Here is a 25,097-nt window from a genome sequence, read left to right as displayed (position 1 = left end):
CCTAACAAACACGAAGATGGTACCCCACTGGGGGTAGCCACCCACATGATAATCAAACAGCCAAAAAATTCTACCAAATGTCCAAATTGGACAAACTGTGAATGTAAACAACTAAATAAAAAAAAAAAACTTTTGACTGGAAAAGAAGTGGCCAGTTGACCTGAAATAAGGTACAGGTATGTCAGGATGGAGAGATGGGTCATCATGGACCTAAGGCTCTAACCCACCAAACCAGTCTATACAATAGAAGCCTATAGAATCCTAAAGGAAAGGAACAAAAATTCTGATGGGTTTCTAATCTGATCTAACTCAAATCTATTTTTAAGTCCACCACAATTTTTTCTTCTTTCCTTTGGAATTTTTCTCAAAGTGCAGGTGCAAGCTTTTACTTACTGACACTGCTGCATAAAAATACAACATAATTTACAAACATTTCCTGATAATAGCTTTTAATATACAGCTATCTTAACTAAAACCTTCACAGCGCTACTTAGAGTGACGACTTTGACAAATCAAATTAAAAAAGCATCGGAATTGGAGAGCTCTTTTCGCGAATATTTATCTTTTTTTTATAATATCGTAGAGAGAATTAAGACAGACTATGGTATATATAAAATATTGTATTCTCATTTACATAATATATCGTTTATGAAGGAAACAACAAAAGTTTGTAAATTATATGTACTATAAAACCATAGAAAGTACAAAATAAAACAGCACTGTGATTCTTACAAATGTTCACAGAGTATACGAAATATGTTGTGATCTGCGAGCTTTGTACACTTTCTTCGATCCTCTGGCATTGTAGTTCACAGTAGCATATTCGCTACTAAGAAAGAAACTGACATAGCAATTACATTTTAATCAGTTAAATTCATTTTCAATGTTTTCTTCTAATATTGCACAAATTTCTTAGCTACCACTTTGCGTTCCCCCACGAGCACAAATTTGTCTGATACAAATTTTTTACTGATTATTCTTTATGACAATAAAATAATCACAATATCAGAATAGAAATAAAACATAGTAAACGATTAAAAACTCGTGCAGATCGTTCAAACAAACGTCTTGTATATATAGGTATATAATATAACGTATAACTAAATATACATACATACAAAACGTGATAAAATTTGTGATACAAACGACAACAGAATACATGTATCTTTCTCATACAAAGCTTTCGCTTTCAAACGAATAGCAAAGGCTATCGAGTATGAAATTTGATCCGGTACGTCTACCTGAACGCCATCGGTATGATTGCGAACTAACTAGTCTTCTACTGGTATTTATGGACTCCACGACTTTACTGTATGACTCGACCGTTCAATTAAAAATACAAGGTGAAGTCGTACAGAACACATGTCCCAACACACTTACATATTCATTCATTGATTATTCATGTGCGGTTCGACATTTCTAACTGTGTAAAGTTAGAACATGCGTAAGATAAAGTACGTGCCACTGCATTTGGAACTGAGTGGTCATCAATTGTGTAAAATCTTATACGTTTCTTTTTATTTTATTTATTTAAACGATTAGCGTCGCATCGACATCTCAGTCATTAGCGACGTGTCCTGCTGCCTAGCTTACGCTTAGATGAAATCGTAGATAAGTTTGAGAAGGTTCTCAACTTTCTTCGTATTATGAAAGGAATCGTCTGACGATTTGCGAAGTTTCACCCGATTTCCTGAGATATGAGTTTCTTAAAAAAAAAAAAAAGAAAAAAAGAAGTCAATACGCGCCAAGGGTCAAAGAGCATTGGTACGTGTTGCAGTGAGGTGTTCTTTTTAGGAGGAATTGGCGAGCAAGTCTCGCGTGACCAACACAGTTTTAATGACGGTTTGTTCTATCGAAGGATCTTCCCACCATGTTACGGGAAGAAGTCGTTTGAATTATCGCTCGGTTTCGTTGCAGTTTCAGTTTACAAAAAGATTGTGTAAAGCCTTTTAGTAAAGTGATTACAAAGCAAAATCTCTTCCAGATAATATAGAAAATTGTAGAACAAATCCTCAAATATCAGATCCTTTTATTTCACCAGAATTTTGTTGATAAAAGATTGCCAAAAATTATTTATGTGATATTGCAGTGATATTGCAGTTGTCGACGATTATAAATGTTATGAAATTTCAAACGTAGTACCTTCTTTATTTATCAATGTACAAACTATTTAGTGTAAAAGTGCAAACTAAAGATCCTCCATGTGTTGTGGCAAATGAAACCTATGTATATGTTTGTAGATGGATAAGTCGAATCGAGGTAAATGCGCATTTATTGAATCAAATTTCTAAGTTATTTTTCTTGAAGAGAGAAGAAGCTTTGTACGTAAATAAAATTTCTTTTACTAATTCTACTTGTCTCTTTCTGAGAAACCATTGGTCTCGTTCATATCACAAATATCTCTTTGTATACGTATACGTACATGAAGAACTTAGAATTCAAAAGACACACGAACATGTGCACGTACAATAAATAATATTAAATAAATAAAATACAATAAATAAATAATAAAGCGAAATAAGACAAAAGACACAGAGAATATGAAATACAAAGTTCTCAGAGAATATTTTCCACAGAAAAGATCTCGGCTTTAGTGTGGTGTCCAAACTGCAAAATATTCAGCGTGAAGTCGTTGAGGCTGAAGATGAGGGTCGTTTTTATGCAAATAAAGTGTACAAAATTTCGGTCAAATCTGTTGATGCGTGAGATTCTGGCGGATTTTGGCGAGAGCTTCCTTAAAATTTAGTCTTTAACCAGTTAACTGCGGAATTTAGTTTTAAAAATCTCTTACAGGGTGCGTAATTAACAGAAATCTTACCCGGTTTCGAAATTTAACCTAAAATTGTGCACTGTTATTTCTTTTGTTCACCTAACAATAATCAATTAATAATAAATTTAATCAGTTTCCCAATTTTTGTTAATATAAATATGATCTCTGTCTAGAGATCTGCGGATTTTGATGCATTCGTAAGAAACGTGCTAACATGCACAGGACGCACGTGATACGAACAAATGTATAAAATATATTCAAAGCATAGTGCTTTCTATAATATTTGGTAGGTAAAACAATCCTCTATCGAGGTTTTATTTTTCTAATTATATACTCAAAAATACGAATTTGCATAAAAATTCGCAGCCTAATGATCGCGGTCCTACGCGGATTTCTAAAATTGAGACCTCTGTTGGTGAAACGTTCACAACACTAGAACCTACCACACTAGTCGAAATGACTGCTTCTATAATTCTATTTTAAAATTCCTACTTTATGTTACATTTCCCCTCCTGCAAAGTCAGCAGTCATAACTAAAGGAATAATATAATGAATTTTTTTTTATATATTCAAAATGAAAGTAGTTTTGTATCTCTGTTACTTATACCAATACCAGTGAAAATAACTGGTTCTACAATTTTGTAAACGTGGCAACCCTCGTTTAGGGATCATAGTCCTAGATGGATTAATAATAAATACCAAAGAGTGTACCACATAACGTGGAACTCCTTCTGTAAGAAAGTGAAAAATCACTAAATATTGAAGTATTCTATTATTACGTACTTTTTAAAGACTAGTTGTTTGGTTATGATTGAAATAGCTTCGTCTTAACTGTAGATGGCTCTAACGATAAAGACGATTTAGCCAACTGCGCGCGCCACAGCGAGCTATATGTTTCCACCGCGCATTTTTCCAAGTATCGAGGATCAATATTCATTTACTTAAAAATCAAAGAAGTCTACAAATTATTTAAGTGGCCAACTATATTTTGCGGTAATGATTTTATTTTACGATTTCATATATTGTTCATACGAAATATCCAATTGAAAGTATATATTAAAAGTATAAAAAAATATAGGTAAAATTAAAGACGACTAAAGATAAATAATACGAATTGAACGTGAAATTAAAAATTCATAACGCATTTTAATATCTGTTTACAGTGTGGTTTCCATTATAATTTTATTTAGTCATAACTGATAGTGTAACATTTCAATTAATTTTAACACCACTAGATTGGTGTATTTTATTTATTATATACTGTACTTTATAAAAGTAGAAAAGGTGGCGCAATTAATTGGGAACAATTCCAGGTAAACAATAACTGATAACAACAACAAAAAAAGAAGAAAAAGAAAACGTGTTGCTAAAATATGAAAAAGGGAGATCTCCTCGTTCAGCGGTGTTTTTCAAAGAGGGGAGATCTCCTTATTCGGTTGGCTAAGTGTTAACTGTCGGTGGCTCGAACGATAAAGACGACTTGTTAAGACGGTGAAAAACGACCCTCGTTTTCGGCTTTAGCGGCTCAAAGTACCCTCGTAAAGAGACATGTTCGGACCGATAACTTTACGGTCCGGACACTATACTAAGTCCAAGGTCTCGAAAGAAGTGTAAAATTAGAAGCTTTTGAATGCTTTGGTATCGCGAATCCTGCTACAGTGACATTGCCCTTTCGCCCCTTTCATCCTGGGGTATAAGTACACAAGGTCATGAGCAAAGGGTAAAGAAACAAATAGGAAATGTGAAATGTGACCGTGGCACGCGAATGAGTCACGAACGTTCGAGAGGAGAGACCGTGGTGACGCGCCTTCTCGTCATCTCGGTCTCCGACCAACCGGATGCTGCGCATTCACCGTCAACTTCTCATTCAGCGTTTCTAATATACTGTTCAAAATAACGGAAGAACCTTACGATCCAGTCGCTTTATATCCTAAGCGTGCACAGTTTTATACTATAACGGGAAACTGTGGCGCATTGATAAGATAATTTATACATTACGACACCTTTGTTACGGCCAAGAAATTTTTTCCTCCAGCAAGAATTTCAAACACGCGCGGATAATACGAGTTTCGAGTGCCAGCGTGTTTTACTTCTGACGAATATTGTCGCGTTACGAATACAGTTACAGTTCGAGCAATGCGTATGGAACGTTTGAATAATACGTTGAGACAGCTGGTCTTTGGATACTGCGGTTTTTGCTATATCAAAGTTTCCTAACCCTCGGTTGTCATCATGGGTCATAGTGACCCACAGTTTTACTTTGGATAAAGATATCTTCAAAGTGTAGCCTACAATGTCATTATGTGTATTAGTAATTGTATTTGCCTGTATTTATGTGTATTATTAAATGTATTATCTATTATTAATTTGTAGTGTTCTTTTATAACATCTGATCCCATTAGTTTGTGTCTGGCGATTCTCTAAACTTTGTAATGGGATAGGCTGACCCAAGTGTGACAAAAGCATATTTTTCCCTGCAATCGAGCAGATTTTATTTCTGTGAAAATTTTCCATAGAAATTCTTGTGCATGAATTGAGTGAAATCGCTATTATATCTTCTTAATACCTAAATCTGGGTACGTATAATTAAAATATAAAATTTTCGTATGTTTGTGTAGGAATGAATTGACTTTTTCATATAATTGCAGCAGATTCTTTTCTATTCACAAACAGCTCATCCTCGACGTGTCAGATAAATATCATTTTTGAAACGTGCACTAGAAAACTATTTTCCCCTTAGAGTACCACGTTTTTAGCATAAAGAAACATAGAAAAGATCACAAAAATGTTTTTTTTTCTAAACAATGTTGGAGATCTCTTTTTCGAAAATAATGTCATTTCGTTAACCTTCTTTTGTTATCTAAACAAATATTCTAGAATGTTCAAATTATGTTCCCAAATTTGTTCGATTCAATATCACTGCTATTCTTTGAACAGCAGCTGCTCGAAGATTGATCAGGGTCTGGCTGACCCAATGTGACAAGTGCGTTTCGTGAGCCAATGTGACACCGAGGGGTTCAACTATGACGATCCTCTACGAAGAAGATACACAATACGATTTGTTTATTTCCGGTTTAGTTTTCGAGAAAAACGAGTTTGGAAATAAATTAAATTTGACCAATTCGGGACTAGACGGGACTAGATAATCGACATTCCACGTCATTCTACGCGCGGAGGTAAGTCGATAATTTAGAACAAAATATCGCGCTCTGTTCCCGAGAAAAAATTAAATTGAAAAAATTAATCACACGTATCAAACCGAATATCATCTGATTAATCAGTTCCTCAATTTTTCTTAATATAAGAATTTGCGTAAAGTTGAACGAACAAAAGAAATAACGACGAATGTACAATTTTAAATTATTGGGTTGGCAACTAAGTTATCCAACCTAACCTCAATACATTTTGAAACCGGTCACCCGACCGGGCCTGTTACTGTAAATTAAACACGTTCAAACCTCATTTTCTTGAGAACGAAGCCTCAAATGGAAGAATTTTACACTACGTTTTGGACTAATTTTCACACGTAGAAGCAGCTGTCGATTGTTTAGTGTTCGTCTAACCCGCAATAAGCCACGTTCTAACTATTGGGTTGGCAACTAAGTGATCGCGGATTTTGTCAGTGCCACCTAATGGCAACATCCGCAATCACTTAGTTGCCAACCTAATAGATAACTCGATGAATTTTCAAACTCGAATTTTTCGAGAACTGAGCCGAGAACGAAGAAATTTGTAAAATCTGTAAAACCTGATTCCACGTGTTCCATTCGTTCGAATTCTGTACCAAAGCACCGGCGCATCACACACTGATTAATTTCGTATTTTGAACAGTGTATCAGCTACTTACGTTACAGGCGAGGATTTGCGAAACTCGAAGGGAAGTGTAATGCAAGAACTGAAAAGGAAAAAGAAGCTCAAGCCATTTCAACTGATCCCGGCAATTTGAGAATTACTGACAGGAAACACAGGTGCAAGATGGCTCCGTCGGCGAGGAAGCCAACAGGAAAATCGGTGTATGCAATCCGGTGCAATCGGAACATCCCCAGCAAGGCGCGGGTATCCTAGAGGAGCTGGGACAATTTCCATCCAGGAAACCTTCGTTTTCCAACAAATCCTCGTTCGACGGTCTGATGTCTTCGTCGTATTCATAAGGGTCATCCTCTTGGGGATCCTGTTGCTCCTGGTCGGAAGATTCTTCCGGTTCCAGGAGCGTATTGTTCGAAATGCTTCTCTCTTCCTCCGCCAGGATCGGCCAGGAACCCAGGGAGGATCGGGAGCAATGGCTGATTCGTTAGCTGTATTTATTAATTAATGCAATTTTCCTCCAGGACCTTCTCTCTTTCTACTTTCTTATTCCTTTCAAAGCGTCTATCTTAGCTACGTCTTGCTGCCTCATACAGTTCTCGCTTCTATTCTGAACGTTACAAAGTCTGTACATAAATTTGAATTTCGCATCTGCGCTCGCTGTTAACGTTCAACGCCGGACTGTATCATTTTACGATTATGTTTCGAAAGAAGTTCGCGATAACTGTGTGTCGATAAGCAAGTGTCCTTTTATGTTTGTTACCGCCATTGGTAAAAAAGACAGTGGAAGGAGATCTGCATTTTGAAGTGAATTTTTATTAAAGTTGGGTTTATTATATTACGCTCACTAAAATGAAATCAATGCCGTAATTACGATAATTTATTCTATTTAACATTGGTATTGTAAATGCTCTTTTTTTCTTCCGTTCAATAAACCTTGTGAGATATGTACAGTTTGCACGTGCAATTAGCGTACATTGCTAATTGGACAGCGTTCTGAACACTTGTCGATATTCCAATTGCTGGATTACGTAATATAGCGAGAAAAGTTTCGCGAGATAAATAGGAACTGTAGAGTGCAATTTGATCACCGTGTGACTGTCCGAGGGTTCGTTGGAAGTTGTAAACACTTTCGGCTAAGAAATATACGTTTTTTACTGATTGACCTAAGCTTCGTTTTTTCCCTTTCTACGAAATCTTACAAAATTCTGAGAATGTCACAATATCTCCTTTGATATCCTCGTAACAAAAGGTTGGACTTCAGAATAAGATACAATGTGTACGATGCTATACACAATTTAATAATCTTCATTATAAATAGTTTTTCAATCGCATTTTATTCCTCGTTGTTTGCAATGCTAACGATAGTTTAAACTTCACGAGTAATGCTTGTCATAGAAACAAAGAACACAAATATATACTTCATCATTCTATGTTTAATTAATTTCCTATCAAATATTTATATGTGTATATATGCACATACATTGTAAATATTTGTTTTTATATGAAAATAATTCAATTTGAAATGTGGGGGTATAATAATTATTATAATTAATATATATAATATATATAATTTATCTAAAATACAGTATATATATAGATCTTTATTTTATGTTTATATTATGTTACATATATATATATATTGTATTGTATTTTATATAAAAAATATTGATTGATTGAGTGGTAATATTATCCATTAACTTTTTCCCTGTCAATTGTCACCAACTATCTGCTACATGACTGAACGATAACAATAAACAATTAAAAAAGAAACCAGCCGTAACGCGCGAGTATCGAACGCAAGTGAACTTTACGATGGAAATATTCAAATCTTGATATCAGCTATCGTCGATAATTATGACAAGTTCTGAGAAGAAAAAAACGTAAGCGAACATAAATTTTGCATACGCAAACGGTTACATAAATGTTGTAAGAGTTCAACTAACAGTTTACTCGTAAGCTTCGAGATTAGTAATATTTCATTGCGAAGCAAACGAAGCAAAAAGACGGAGAATGTCATCAATGAAAATAACATTCCAAGAACTATTACTGCTGCTATTGACGATAATCCAACGTGGATGGAAAAAGAAATATCGCATAATTCAGCAAGCGCTAGTGTCTTCGGGGTCTACGCTGTACACCTGATGCACAGCCTACATGCTGACCAACTACTGTAACTATTTGACGAACATCCACAGATGATGCAGCAATTCTAGCCATCGACGAATATCCTAAGGTTGCGTCGACACATCATTGCAGCAACACAGGCTAAGTCAGTGGAGAATGGAAATAAATACTGACAAATGGACATGTCACGTTTGCCTTGAATTTACCATAACCACGTCGCACTTAATAAGTGCATTATATCCCAAAATCAACTGGTTGACCATTTTGGGTTACGTCTTGACCGCAAGGTAACATGGAACCAGCAAACGACAAAAAGACCCAGCAAATTCGACTCTCAGGAGGAAAGCAACGTTCTGGTTGACCGGTGGACGTTCTAAGTTCAGCATAGAAGCATAGTCACTTGTACATAAGCGCATCATGAAACCAATCCTGGCAGCCAATCATGGGGCATGGAAGCGAAAAGCCTACACAGCAAAGTGTGCGGTTCTTCAGCCAGGACCAAGCCAAGAGAAATCCTCAGGACGATAGAAAACGCAACACAATTGCTACGTTGGAAACGACGGAATTCGTGAAAATCTGTGGACAAACTGTGTTACAGTTTGCGGGTGACGTGGCTGTGCAGCCAGTACAGTTCAAGACTAATGGACCATCCCATCTTGGTAGCCAGGGACCTACGCTCACTCAATCAGCCTCGCAAAGTCCGAAGAGGACATGTTGGTTACATCGACAACAAGTTATCGGTGAGAAACACTTACGCATTGACGCCAATGAAATATAATTTCGTACGGACCCCGTCCAAAAGGATAGTTGTTCACTTACCGAATGTCTGTGTCGTGAATGTGTTTTGAACAGACTGTGAAGACTCTAGGCTACTAGAAAATGAAAAAGGAGAAGATTCAACAAGCCACTCTAATCGTGTCTACGTTACTTGATTCAAATGGAAAAAAATGGCAAAGGAGGTAGATACAAGCCATTTTGATCGGTGACCCAAAAACAAACGACGATCGAGAGACCTCGTGATATTGCTTCTGACGTTGGTTTGGAAAAAATCGAAGATGCAAAACACGCGTCAAAGGAAAGAACGAGATGCAAAAGCCGAAATGACGCTGACCCTTCGATGGTCATCTGCAAGACTCGCTCTTTACTATTCCGTGCAAGCTAGCGATGTGTTGATGCGAGATGAAGTTGACGTGGAATTACCAAGGAAACGACGAGAGCTGGCGAACAAATGCAAGGTGAATTTTGACACGGTACCAATAGCTGCGGTCAGCTTATTGCGTTCGTACGCGTTTAGTGACGACTTTTCTGTTTCCTAACCTCAACCTTCTTCTTTTTTTTTTTAACGTAGAGAAATCCTCATGGACACTCTGTTGCTGCGAGGACAGCAGAGTAATGTCCGACAAAAAAGTTATGAGTCGAGTTATATTGACCAGGCTGTGACTGCAGTTCCACTTCTGGGCGCCATTCCACTACCGCCCGCCATGGAGACAACCTAACCTCAACCTAACTCCAACCTAACCTCAACGATCGTCATCTTTTGACTATTCTCGAGCAGATGAACACACTGTCGCTCAATTAGTCTCATTAATTAGATGTAACATTTGGGGAAAGATGGGACATTTCGGTGGACGCTAACTTTTAGATAAAATGGACGTACGGATGGAGGACAGAGCGACAATGTTGGACCGGAGAATGAGCGCAGATGGCTGTTGAAGTAACTGCACGGAAGCAATGGGCTGTCGTAAAGCAGTTGCAGCTTTTAATGTCTTGAAAACTGCATTGGACAGGAAGGTGGGTCTCTGTCGAGAAAGTCCTCGACAGTTGTTGAGGACTAGTTTAGAACCTTCCCAAAGTGTATTTTCACTGGAGGAGGAGGAAGCATTAGTATTTGAGTGAGATGGAAGACCTATTATTTGGTTAACAACAATTAACAGCAATTTATGCGCCCCATTGTGCATTTTTTATACACTTTTCATGTCAAGTTTTGAAAGTTTATTTTAAGACATTTCGATAAACAAATATTGGCGCTAGACACAACATTTTTTGTGAATGCAACACCAGTGGTGCATATAGTATTTTAGAGCAATTCTTTCTGTAGCGTTCTCATCTTGTCTTTCCTCTGAATTTCCTGGATCAAAACATAAAACTTCTGCAAATGTTCACTCTTTTCAAACACTAGGACAATTTTATGACAGCAAGTTATTTCATATAGAGTCATGAAAAACTAGTTTAAGAGTACACTTACAATTTTGAAGTCTGTGACAATGTTGAAAATTGTTTAAACAATTAGGAAAATGCAGAGAGTAACAACAATAATTAGAAAATTAGAAAATGTAGAGAATAAGAATAATTCTTTTTAATAACACTCGTTCTCCTCGTAATTCGATGTCCAAAGTTCAAAGTCATACAGCTAAATCATAAATTATTATTCATAAATTGCGGTTAGCACATGAAGATTTATTTCTCTTGTCAGTGCCAACATTTCAAGAGTAATTTCTTTTAAAAAGTGTAAAAATCGTGATTCTTCTTAATAAGACTTGAAAATTGCTTACAAGTTTTCCGACAGCAAGGACGAGTGACAATGAGAACACGTGAGACATATCTACACGATGTGTTGCTGTTTATAAATTATAAATAAGCATTGTTGAAAGTCAATAGAATAATAATCCATTTGATCTGTCCTCCGCTGAAAAGAATACAAATGTAAATACTGTTACGTAAGAATGTAATAAGAAACATTGCAATTTGACTTTTCATCAATAGGGTTTTATCAAAAATTAAATCTTAGATATCCTCGTTTCGTGTTTGATGAGTCATTAATAACACAATAATAGCCTTCTACGAGCTTCCGTCTATCGCAGTCTTATCTAGGTGTCCTCAGAGATTTTTCTCATTTTAAATTCTCATTTAAGTTTACTTAAGCAGAAGACTTTTAGTTTTAGCATTATTTGTGTAAAGCAATACGTATATTGATTTCACTTGTTCTTCTTTGGTTATTAATAGTACTCCGGCATATTCCGTTATAATGTGCAATCTGCACGTTCAGCGCTGTGGAAATTTGTATAACATGTACTCTCTGCTTTCGAGCTCGCAATTACCGCATATCGTACATTTCGCTGTTTCTCTAATCCTATGAAACATGTTGTATTTACCGACATTTACCGGTTAAGCTAATTTCTTCCTATCCAATTAGTCCAAGCTGCTCTATATTATTTATACGTGTTGGTAACTGTAACTGGATATAATCTTCACGTTTGCGTGTCTGCAGCTACTTCGATTCTCTCGTACATCGGATCGAATTTCAAGATTCTGTGTTTGTCTCTGGTATAAGCTTCTCTCTTATCTCCTTTGGGATGTTTGGTGTGGTTTGGTGGGAGGGGTTACTAACCTCAAACAATTCTCTAAATCGTAGCAAGCGAACGTCTTTCGAAACATTATCGTAAAAAATTGCATTATGTAATCGAGAACTTTGCATAATATATACTCTGTTGATAAGGAATCGAGCAGCTTTTCTTTACCTGTATCGTTTGAAACGTTTCAATATTTCCCAGGGTTAATAATTTTCTATAAACTTAAGCTTGAGAGCAACAAAAAGTATGCACTGTCTGAGCTTTTTAGACTGTTGAATTTTGAGTAAAATTGTGACATAAATTGCTGGCATTTATTTCGGACATGAAACTCGATACTATGTTTTAAACACGATAGCGGCAAGCTTTATGAAGGCCCTGGAAGTGTTATAAAATATACTTGGACGTTTTACATTCTTATTACAAAAATATTCTATATTTACTAACGGCCATTGAATAATTTAAAAACAAGAAGTCGTATCGACTGAACAAGCAACAATGCGCAAATATGGAGAATTGTTATCGTTTGAGAGTGCGGGTAAAAGGGGAAAAACACAAGTTTAAAAAGTTATGCTATAAGACTTATTCAATTAAAACAATTTGATTACGAATAATCATGATAAGTAATAAAAATCTTTTTGCTTATCAACCAAAACGATTTTTTGCCATTGATGATGGTTGCTAAAACAAAATTCGGGTTATCGACAATTGGTAATGGGGTAACGAAAAAATCCCGTCATCGATAATGATTATCGGTACCTAAAAAAAGTTCCGTCTTTGATAATGGTTATCAGCAGCCAAAAAGAAATTCGCCAAAAATAACGGTTATTAGTCACCAAAGAAATTCTCTAATTTATGATGATTATCGGTAGCAAAAAAATTATGTCGTTGATAATTGTTATCAGCGATAAAAAAATGCTTTCTTACATAATAGGTATCAGTAACCAAAACTATAATGGTTAGAAGTAACCAAAAACCCTCAGTCATGAAAAATGGTCATTGGTGACTAAAAATAACTCCGTCACGAATAATAGTTATCGACAGCTAAAAAATGATTCTGCCATAATGGCTGTCGGCAACAAAAAATATCTCACGTAGATAATGGTAATCGGTAACCAAAAATACTGGAATCATATATAAGGGGTTCAAATATTCGTAAGTAGAATACTTGAAAATTAATATTGTTTAATCATTTAATATTTTGAAAAATTTCTTTGGTACTTAGTGTTCACTGTCTTCTATTACAACAAAAGTTACCAGTATGTCAGTCTCCCCCCCCCCCTATAAAGATTGTAAAAATAAATGTTACTTTTGATCTCTGATTACGGTTAATTTATAGTGCAACAATCGAAAATAAAATTACCAAAAGTTCTGACGTAACATCTTAGGTAGAGACGTCGCAGGTGATTATTGATTTTTCCACGCGGTAAAGCTTGCATAAGAGTATGCACTGAAGTGATAAACCGAGACTACGCGGCTCTCGTCATTTATTTATAGGAACAAAGATGTGGCTACATGTCGACAAACTACATGTACTTGCATCGTTAACTTTGCACTTTATCAATAGGCTGACGTTCCTCGACATTAATTACGAAAGTTGAACCTACTTTATGCGTTTAATTTTAAGTAATCAATACGAGGCATATATAATAAGAATATTTGTTTAAAAAATGTTGAAATTGTTAGATATTATACGACGCACCGGTTGATGTATTTCTTGTAAAATGAAATGATTGTAAAATTCTCGTAAATAATGATACGAAATGACCGGCCAGAGAGTAAGCACGTGGCAATAAGCATCAATCTAAAACGTTGCATAATGTATCAAAGATATACACGAACGATTGACCTCCAAAATAATCTCTTACTGTTCGTCACAATCCATTAAACATGATTCTAGTTATAATGTAAAAACAGTGAACCTTGTGTTTCATTCGTGTTTTTAATCCTAAGATATCCAAATCGAATTCCATGTAACGTTCCAATAACAAAGAAACATTACTACAATGTTTTCTTCATATATTTTTTAATTTTTCATTGTATATTCCGTATACCTATGACAGACAGAGAAAAAATCAAAATAATAGCAGAGTCGTAAAAGCAATTATAAGTAATGAGAAATGGAAACAAAATATTTAGAGATAATAATTTAAATATAAATTGTAGTGTTAGAGATATTTTATATATAATTATCTTAAACAGATAAGCTTGAACACAATTAAGTCTATTTGAAATAATACCATAATAATTGCTTGAAATCGTTTCAAAACATTAATTTATCAAATTGTAGTTGTTAACTTCCGTATTTTATATAAATAATAGACAACACATTGCACGTTAATTTAATTAATACAATTATAGAAGTAAATAGAATGGAAGAATTAATAATTATAGTATAATAAATTATTATGGAACAGAATACTCTTTAATCCAAGATTTAAACAAACAATAGATTTTAATTAATTTCGATTTCTTAACAAGTTTTGATTTTCATTAGAATTGTCGTATAGTTAAAATTTTTAAACTATATGTAATTATAAAGTAGTTGAGAAAATTTCGAGGGAAACATAGCACAGGCTATGAATAAACTGTGATTTCTTATTAGCGAAAGAGAAGAAAAAAAGTAAACAAAGGGGTTAAAGTTTCGAGATTTTAAAAATGGCGTCATGTCTCGAGGGTTGACCAGCAATGTTGGGAAGATTAAAGAAAAGGAAGTAATACAGTAGTCGTTATTTATATGCGGAATAATCTATCTACGCATGAATACATCATTTCAAAATTTTGTAATATTTCGTTTATGATTCAATCGAATTTGAAATTTCAAAATTATCGTCCAAGTATATTTTACGATAAAGTACGTTGGAAAAATGAAGAACAAAAAGTGAAGAGGAGATTTGCTTATAATCACATGTTGATCACTCGATGTAATTAGTTGTGTTTCAAAATAAATACTTACCATTCAGCACATTAATTTTCCGCCTCTGACGTCAGAGGATGTACCGGGCACATTTCACTAATCTTCTTGAAGTTCTCAAATTTTAACAATTAAATGTCTATATAGACACTAGTTGACACAACAAACAGTGATCTATGATTCACGCACGTCAAAGAAAGAGAATATTACTTCTTATTATTAAGAAACATGAAGATAGCGTGAAACGAAACAAACGACAAAATTACTCCGGCGCCATGACGCATAGCTGTCAGAGCAAGCTGCGCAGCCGAAGATGCGTATAAATACGGTTGAGAGGGAAATTTAAATCCTAGAAAATTCCTAGGGAAATAATTCTACGTAAGTATTAGATGGATCTGGTTTTTGTAAAACAATTAAAGTAATTACTTGACAATTTGTTTGGTATCTCCGATCCTTTTCAAATTTTCATATATTGAAAAGCTTCTTAAAAGTTAAATATTATTTTAAAAAAGTATCACAAACAGTTCTAATTGTAAGTACTTTTAATTTTATATCGAAACTAAACTTAAACCTAACCTAAAACAGGCTACTACTAAAATATTAGTTTGTTATTTGTTATTTCACAGATACACAAAATTTTGCCCAACACTGCCTACCAACAACAGCAGCAATGAGATTATCAAATTTTCTAAATCCATGACCTAAGTTCATTTATTACGGATTGTCTGGCAACTTTCCGATAAGCGTTGACCTGTGGAAACGAAACTATTTTTCCTACGATCTTTGTGACTGCATTTAATTCATCTACAATATTTCGTCACTTTCCAATATGTTAGTTCATATGTTCATTATCACACATATAATACATATATTACAATACTTTGATTACAGAAGGAGAAGCAACTAAAAACTACTAACAGGCCTCAGAAACAAGGTCAAACTGGTTTATATTATATAATAGAAATAGAATACTGTTTTTATGAGTATATATTATAGGTATTACTTAACGCTTTCACTATCACCGTTTAAGGAAAAAGTCACTGTTCACAGCTCAACATTCAAAATTTTTAAATCTTACATAATGTGACATATATTTTTACATATATAGTAATAAAACCTGCTAAGTAGACAACACGATTCTTAGAATCGCACACATATGTGTAACGCTGAGCTGTGAGTAGATTGCTTCTTACTGCAAACTACTTGTCACACATATCTAGATATGTAAGGTATTGTATTGTTACTTACTTAACGCACACGATGCTACTAAGGCAAAGTCGTCGTCAACGAGTTTCGACGACGGATTCAACAAGGGCGGAAACCTCCATGTTTACATTTCTCTGTCGACCGTTCGAGCGATTTACGAGTGTTGTGTTACAGTGTCTCATGTTATACGTGTGACTATTTGCACAAAATCTGATATTCTACGTGTTCCAAACAATTTTATGTACAATCTTTGTCAATCGAGAAGAAAAATTTAAAATAAGTGAAAACAATGTGTTGCAATGTCAGATTAGTGGTAATTTGGCGTTGTTTATAATAAATAGAAATGGTATCTCAAACGAAAAAATAAGATTTATCCTAAAGACAATTGAAACGCAATATACATGCGGTCACGAGAATATTGGCACACTGTTAAAGAGTGAATAACTTTTTTAAATTGGATCAAACGACTCGAGCCTTTTTGAGAAGTTAGGAGGATTATTTTACTAGATGATGTGGCAAAAGATTCTTGAAAAAATTGCAGTTGATCGGAATCGCAAAGGAAATAGTGAAGATAATTTCTTACAAATTTTATCTGAATTTCTAAGGAAAATTTGTATATAGTATAAACATGTAATCTATCACATATGTGTGACGAGTGGTAGCGAGAAGGTAAATAATAAAGTAAATAAATAACGTAAATAATATGTTAATTAGACTGTATGGAGGAGTTCAACAGCTGCGATGATGGAAATTTGGAGGATGCGGGGAATGTAAATTTGGAGGAGATTACAAAAGAAGACTTATGATATTTAACGTCATGATGAAGAGTATAATGAAATATGGGGGACAGAAGAAAGAAGAGAAATGGAAGCAGTATAAGAAAGGTATCTAAGAGCAGTATTAGTGACTGGAGAGGTGCACACCTACAGTAGGATATTTAGACAAGAAACGAAGACGGAGAAAATACCTCTGGGGTCAGGAGAAAGGTACATAAAATATGAAGATATGAAGAAGAGATTAGAAGATCAGAAAACTCACTACTTGAGGAGTGCAGAATGGTCATTGATAGGGAAAAATGAAATAACATGAGCCATAGAATGGCAAGAGAGAAATTTAAAGGAAAATAGGAACGAGCAGATGGGAAATGGAAAACAGAAATAACCTTTCGTTTATTACATATACATGTAAGTGTGATTTAAACTATATCATGTTTAGTCTCATTTTAGTCAGAAGAATGTCGCAAATGCGTGGGTAAAAGATTAAATTCGAGAAAATCGAAGATAAACAAGTTCCATCATCGTCTCATGGATAGTTAGTGATTTTTCATAGACGATTGAATACGATAGATCAGGTTACGCTACTCAAACGTCGAGCTCCGTGTTGTGTTGAAGCGAACAACATTAGAATCGATGACGGCCTATCAATTAGGACGAAAGAAAGTATGTACCTACGAGAGGAAAGGAAAGTCAAGAAGATAAAGATAACAAAGTTAGGTTCGGATTAGGGAACGAATGGAGGATGAGTAAATTCCAGATGAGGAGAAGAAGGAATGCGGTATATGTGGGAAGGAGGAGGGAATAGGAGAACACGTTATAGCGCGATGTGAATATACAACAGTGGGTGAACGAACAGAAATTCTTATCGAATAAGAGGCTAATGGAATAGGATGGATGAAGAAGGTGACGGATAAAAGGGGATGAGTAAATGAATCCCAACAGAGAACAGGAGCTTATAGCACATTTTGGTCAACATTGGGTGAACAGTATAATATGATTCTAAGGTCACTGTAGATTATTTTACTACACGCAGATTATAGATTACATGACAGTAAGGGAAGATGACGTAATGTTGAAAACAAGAAGCGTGTTAGGCGTTTGGAATTTTTTTTACCATTGTTCATCGTCGTCCTTAACGACTTCGCTTCGTTGTAATAAATACTGAAATAAAATATATTATTACGACGTAGTATAACCTACAAACCGATTTATCTCGAAATGTGCTAAATGTGCTCTAGACCTGTATTACCGGTTGGTATTCAAATATTGGAGATATACAGATGTTTACTGATGCAAAATAAATGAGATATAAAATGGAATTATGTAGGATATTTAGGATGCAATCACACGTAATAATATGCAAGAGCGATTCAATGTATGCCGGGAGGGATTTGAAATGAAAAATAAGCGTAATGTAAAATGGAAATAAGTAGAGCTTCCTTATCCAGAACACAGCATTTTCCAGTAACGAATGACTTTTCTCTTTCAAATATGTACATATTTTATTATTGCCCATACAAAACGTATTTTTTCCCTTAAATCGATCAAATGGATTTTGATTAAAAGAACTTAGTACGAAAGCAATATCGTTCTATCTGTCGAGACAAAATACGACATATTTAAAAACCTCGAAGCTGCCGTAGGTGCAACAGAATTGGCATATGTACATGATGCTGGGAAAATTACAATCGCGAATATTAAAAAACAAAAATATGATACTGATTTCAATTATTTGAAGCACGTAGATCCTTCGAGTGCTGGCAACAGTAGGAAAATCTGAAATATACTGATGCAATGAGATGGTTTCGTTACGATAAAAACGATATCTTCTCATACCGATGCATTCGTGGCATTCGATAAGGAGCTTCGAACGTTCGAAGTAGACAAAGAACGTGGCTCTATGAAATTCCTTATGTTGATTGAATTATGATTAATAATATAAAATATACTAAATATAATAAAAGGTAATAAGGATCCTTAAAGATTCAATTGATCCTAATTTGTATTTGAATAAGTGAAATTTCATATGAGAAAGATAATTGATCCATTATCCAAATATTTCATGATTCGAACAGTTTCGTCTTGCTGTTCCTTCGGATAAGGAAGGTTCCTACTTTGTAATTACCAACAAATGTCCATCCAATTTCAAAGTTTTAGTGGACCAGATGTTCAACACGCTAAATAAATATTGCTACTACTACTACTACTACTACTACTAGTACTACTATATTACAGTATCTGAGTAATATTAATTCTGAAAAGAGGTGGATAGATATCTGGAATACAATTTTTTGAATTTCTTAACTATAGTCTGATAACGATTAAAAAATAAAGCGTGGAACAAATAATTTCTTCGTAATGTTTCTGTCGGCTGAACGTGATAAATAACGAATGATTACTGATAAAAATTATGTATATCATTGTTTTTACAATTAGTCAGCTGATTAATCTTTTGTTGCCATAGTATTACAAGATTTAGATGTTTCTCCAACTGCAATCAATTACCAAACTTAATGGGACAAGTAATCCGTCCAGTTTATTAATTTCAGCATTTATTCGCAGCGAGTATTGTACGATTTGATAAGTAGAAGATAAGGAACGTCAAAGAAATCTCTTAACCTTTCAAAGTCACCTTCAAATTCTTCCAACAGAATTCTTAATTTCGTATTATAAAAAATTATTAATTTCGTATTTTCCTAATAACTTTTCCCTCATTTCCAACGATTTCGTATTTAATTTAAATTTCCTATTGGAACAAAACTCGCTTATTTTCCAATGCAGTGCTTTTCGAAAGATCACATCCGCGATTGGAAATTTTTCTACCCTAATTGCGGCAGAGTATTTTCATTTCCTGTATATGTCAATTATGCCTAATCACATATTTCTGAAATACTAAGTTTGTAAAAATACTAAAATACAAAAAAAGAGAAAAAGAAAAATGTTATTCCCAGTCAAACCGACAACCTTCGATTAACATTCTTTTAACGATACATAATTAGTTTTTAATCAAAAGAAATTTCTTTTCAAGTTTCTCCTGGACTATGTTAATTTCGTTATCGATGATCTGTACAGAGTGATACTCGTATCTGGAGGGATCTTGAATATCGCTTGATACATCCTCCGTTTCACTGATCGTACTCCATCAACGAATTCCGAACAGAGAAATTAAAGCGGCGACGAAACGAAGGCAAATGAAAGTAGACCATCATCGATTTAAAAACGACAAGATCGAAATCGCGCTTCCTTTCTTCGTGCATTCGATACATGAAAGTAACGTGACTTCCTCAGTCGTTAAGAAAGAAAACTTTCGCGATACGAATATCGGCCTGCTTGTTCCTAAAACGAATCTATTTTGAATGGTATATGCGTATACGGTTACTGACATTAATATTTGGACATTCTTTCAAACAGAATAACATCTTTTACAATTCAACCAGACGACTTGTTTTTTTTTTTTTTTTAGGAAAGGGGAATTTTATTAATATAAAGAGAAGATTAGTTTACCAGGTGTAACAAGAATTTTGAAATGACGCTAGTAGTTTATATGCTACTGCAAGCATATATTTTTTAAATATACTTGCATCAATATTCGAAGTCTTTCTATCAGATTAGAAAAAATTTTCTTTTTTAATTCGATTTATAATTAAAAGATCAAGGAATCTGTAGATGTGCTTATCGCTGAATAAAACGGTTCTAGGTTTGATAATTACAAATATCAATTTCATAATTTCGTATTGTACGAAGGAAAAAGAAGAAAGGAAGAGAAAAGAAAGAGAAGAAAAATGTAGTCACATGGCAATATCCTATCACACGTAAGAAATAATGAAGATTGTAAAGAATAAAATTGTCGCGGTTTGACTCATCTATGACATTGTAATTAACGTGCACCTTATCAAGCGCGAGAAGATATTCGGATACCTTTCAGAGAGTGAAGTGTATCTATATAAAGAATGACAAATCTAAAATTGAACTAAACTACCATTAAGAGACATTCAGGAAGCCATCGTTCTATATATATAATGCTATCGTTTACATTTCGCATTCGTCCCCGTCACTTTTTCGTATTTAGAGAGATGTCTCTCTAGTCGAGCTATTAATATCCAATTTCGTAAATGGCGAGGTCGACTAATCGATATTATAAAGCGGAGCTTCCTCGGCTACGGGTCGTGACCCCATGTGGGGTCGTGTAACAAAATTATGGGGCAGCGGAAATTTTTGCAACTGCCACACACCAGAGGAATAAAAATGTCGATGACCTGTCAGCAAAGGATGAAGAAGAATTTATCGAATTATTAATCGACATGGATATAAAACAGCAGTTTTTTAACAAATCGTTTAAATGAATTTTTGCTTAGAATTAGAACAGAATTTTCAACAATTTTTAAAATGATCTTGAACACGCTTATGATATTTTATATCACATATGTGAAAATGTGACTCAACAACTCTGTTTAAATAACATCTGATGGTAAGTAAATTGGTTAAACGTATTAGTATTCAGTCATACTGTCACAATAGTTTACAATACTAATAATGTGCCTCAAATATATTATTAATATTAATGCAACTATTCAAATTTGTTAACGTTCGACAAAGTTATTTGAATAATATTTCATGCTAAACAGATCCAGCAAATCTATCAGTAATGTTTAATACATAGTATTATTCAAATTTGCTTACGCTCAACAACTCTATTTGAATAATATCTGATATTAACTAGATTCCTCAAGGCAATTAGTATTTACCTATACCATAACAAAAACCTATTAATAATATTAATGTACTACTATTATTAATAATGTTAATACCATTATTTAAATTTGTTGGCGTTCAGAAAGTATACTTGAAATAATATCTGATATTAAGATCTAGGTCCCTCAAGGCAATTAGTATTCACCTACAATGTAACAAAAATCTATTAACAATACTAATGCTATCTCTCAAATATATTAGTAATGTTAATACTATTATTCAAATCTGTCTCAGATTCAATAATTCTACTTGAATAATATCTGATACTATATAGAACCCTTAGCTCTATTAGTATTCAGCTATACTATCACAAAAGTCTATATAGTTTATATACTAATTATATTCGCCAAATATATTAGTAATAGTAATACTACCACTCAAATTTTTTAACGTTAAGCAGCTCCATTCGAATAATATCTAATGATAAAGCAGATCCCTCAAATCTACTAGTTTGTACTCAGTCATGTTATTACAAATATCTATAATACTAGTAATATCCTTCAAATATATTAGTATTCAACGTTATTATTATTATTCAAATTTATTAATAATCTGAATATTAAATCCTCGCCTGAATTATATAATAAAAATTGTAAATGAATAATTAATAATAACATGAAAAAACGGCGTCTTTATTATTGATGGTTGTAAAATGAAAATATCAATTCACTCTGAGAAACATTGAACATACTCTGTTATATCAGATATTCAGCCAGAATTGAATTCTTTATGCAAAAATAAACAAACACATCTGTTTCACCGATATGCAAATTTAATTCTGCCCTAACAGGTGATAATAAATGATACAATTATAAATGTAACAAAAAATTGTTTAGAATTAAACTTCTTTAATTTGTTGTCGATTAATGTCTTATTTGTACAGGGTGGACAATATATAACTGACCAATTTCAAAGTCCCGCCATTCCGAAACAATGCATCATCTCCTGTTCCGCTGTAACAATCGTATCATGGACGTACGACAAAATAATCATTCAAAATTGTCAAAATACTTCATCAAAGTAATTCGTCGATAACGATGACCTCACACAAATTACTCTGCCGGTATCGTCCGGCCATCAAAGATCGCCTGATTCTATTGCAGTGGGTTTCTTCTTACGAGGTTATCTCAAAAGTAAAGCGCATGTCGATAAACGAAAGCCAATCGAGCAGCTAAAAGATGCTATTCGAGAAGCGACGGCGAACATAACTTTCGAAACGTGCGAAGATGTAACGAAAAATACGACTGACAGTGCTGACTTTGTACAGCGTCCGAAGGCAGACATCTTTCTCATATGATTCCATACATAATTTCCAAATATTAATAAATGACTCGTATTAAAAAATACTGTTATTTTTTACTTCGTCTAAAAGTTATCGACAGTGAGAATCAGTCGGTCATATATCGTCCGCCCTACATATCTATTTCATGTACCTTCTTATGTACAAAACTGTGGCTGCGTAACATTCTCTCGACATAAAATGGGTTGGCGAATGGGAAAAGTTTAAGAAGCGTTGTCATAAACCATTCATATCCTACCTCGATTAAGGAGCAATGTTCTGATAACTCTGATATATATCTTGCCATATTTCGTTTTGGCAACGTGAAATAGAAAGTCTGACACGATTCCATCGCCTTCGTGTATATCGGTCTCCGCCAAAACCTCTTTCAGCGCCTCCACCCGTTCTTCCGGCGTACTTTCGTCGTACGACGACAATTTGTTCTCCAGGCACTCGACCACGCTGAAGTCTTCCCAGAACTCGGGCGGATCAGTTTCGAGCCTCCTGGAAGATTCGGTATCCAGGAAACCAGAGATGTCCAACCCTGCGTAAGACACGTCCAACGCCAAATTCGCGAATGTGGGAGTTCGTGCTAAAGGAGAACTGGCTTGCAATTTCCACTGATGATTCTCACGATCTCTCGACTTGCAGCGACTTTGCGAGTCGCCGGTCCCTATGGAGCTCGCTCGGTTGTTAGTCCGAGAACGTTCCTTTGAGTCAGCGAAGGAATATTCGCTCATTTTCTGCGAATTGCTTGCCTCTGGTCGCCAGAAGTATTTTTCCTTCAAATCTGCCGGCAGATTTTCGTTTATCCCCAATAACAGTTGCCTGTCCTCGCTGCTTTTCCACGAGGCCGCTTTCAAATTCCAAACGGCCTGTAAATCACGGTGTTCCGCGACGTTTCCCTTTGTTTTCCACGTAAGATTTCCTGCTTCGCCGTCGATACATTCCGAGCAACTTTCGCTGTTCCTTGGAAGAAAACCATCGTGAGAAACTTGAATTGTCTGCCAAGACGAGTCTTTCTGGGAATCCGTCTCCGCCGCGCTCTGGGAATACTTTGCTGGCTCACCGATTCTTCCTCGCACGCCAACTTCCGACAAATTTTCAACCGGCTCTCGATCCAACACATTTTGAACCGTGTCAATCGTTCTCGAAGAATGGCCTACCTTCCTTTGACCTTGATAGCTACGCTCAAATTTCCCAGACACTGGCGGATCGTGCTCGTTGCTCATGTCCCATAATCGGATTTTCGATCTTAAGAAGATCGAAATTTACGTACCGCTGTTCATGAGATCACGTTATCCCAACACTATCTTTCCATTTGTCTCTTTCTCGTCGACACAGCTTCGCCTCGTTCGTTCATTTATTTAATTCTGCACTCTACACTGTTACGAATGATGTTGGGATCGTATGATGAATTTTCGTGAATTAATGCCAATGGTAATTTCGAGAGTGCGCTACAAGAAGCAGTTAGGTTTTAAGGATTGCTGTCTTATGCTGGCATATGCTTGGGTGGGCAGGAAATGTGTGACGCTGACAAGAGCATGGAAAAACGACTGAACTGCCTTGACGATACCACACAGGACGAAATGGAAGATAATGTTACGACAGATGTAGAAGATGCATACAATACCGAGAATATAACGGCAATAATGGCATTCCTCAACACTTTGAAATATTTGAGGCGATAGAAACAGTTGAGATGATCGAAGGCACAAAAGGAATGTAACTTCGTCGAATTGAATCTGCTAAAAAAGTTGTGTGATTTAGCAGTTAAAATGTTTGATCGAATCATATTTAATTGCATTATTTGTATTGCTATTATTATAATTTATATTATTCTTTTTAATAAATAGGATAAACATGAATTTGCGAAGATGAACATCCTTCTATTTAATTTCGTTATTTGTACTGCTATTATTATAATTTATATTTTTTTTTGGAATACACAGAACAAAGATGGACATGCTTCTCTTTAATTTCATTATTTGTATTGCTATTATTAATATCTATGTATTCACATCTATGCATTCACTATGTATCACATACATAAACCTTTGAATACACACATACGAAACACATACGAAAACCTTTGTCCCCCAACAATTCAGATAACCGAGAT

The 25,097-nt window shown here is 34.8% G+C and overlaps 1 protein-coding gene and 1 long non-coding RNA gene across 10 annotated transcripts in view; one reads left to right on the top strand and one right to left on the bottom strand.

Moving 5' to 3' along the window:
- LOC117212856 (trafficking kinesin-binding protein milt) overlaps positions 1-25,097 on the bottom strand; it is a 103,566-nt gene that overhangs the window by 19,357 nt on the left and 59,112 nt on the right. The window contains exon 2 of one of the 8 annotated variants that reach the window (XM_033457934.1): positions 23,235-24,355. The exons of 2 other annotated variants lie outside the window; for them this stretch is intronic. In XM_033457934.1, coding sequence (XP_033313825.1) covers positions 23,235-24,207 — 973 coding nt within the window. In that variant the 5' untranslated portion in view covers positions 24,208-24,355. Of the gene's footprint in view, positions 1-6,617; positions 6,637-6,727; positions 7,037-15,004; positions 15,162-23,234; positions 24,356-25,097 lie in introns of those variants that run through there. 5 more of the 8 variants (XM_033457936.1, XM_033457937.1, XM_033457940.1 and 2 more) reach the window with 5 other exon arrangements.
- Positions 15,335-18,129, top strand: LOC117212858. Of its 2 annotated transcripts, none has more exons than XR_004488537.1 (3): positions 15,335-15,380; positions 15,589-15,958; positions 16,883-18,129. It is a non-coding gene; the product is annotated as an uncharacterized LOC117212858 (long non-coding RNA). The 2 variants fall into 2 exon arrangements; XR_004488536.1 differs by lacking the exon at positions 15,335-15,380 and adding an exon at positions 15,479-15,494.

This window comes from Bombus bifarius, unplaced genomic scaffold (assembly GCF_011952205.1).
Source record: "Bombus bifarius isolate JDL3187 unplaced genomic scaffold, Bbif_JDL3187 scf7180000008401, whole genome shotgun sequence".
NCBI lineage: Eukaryota > Metazoa > Arthropoda > Insecta > Hymenoptera > Apidae > Bombus > Bombus bifarius.
The sequence above is the reverse complement of the archived record's forward strand: the minus strand, read 5'-3'. Positions and strand labels throughout refer to the sequence as shown.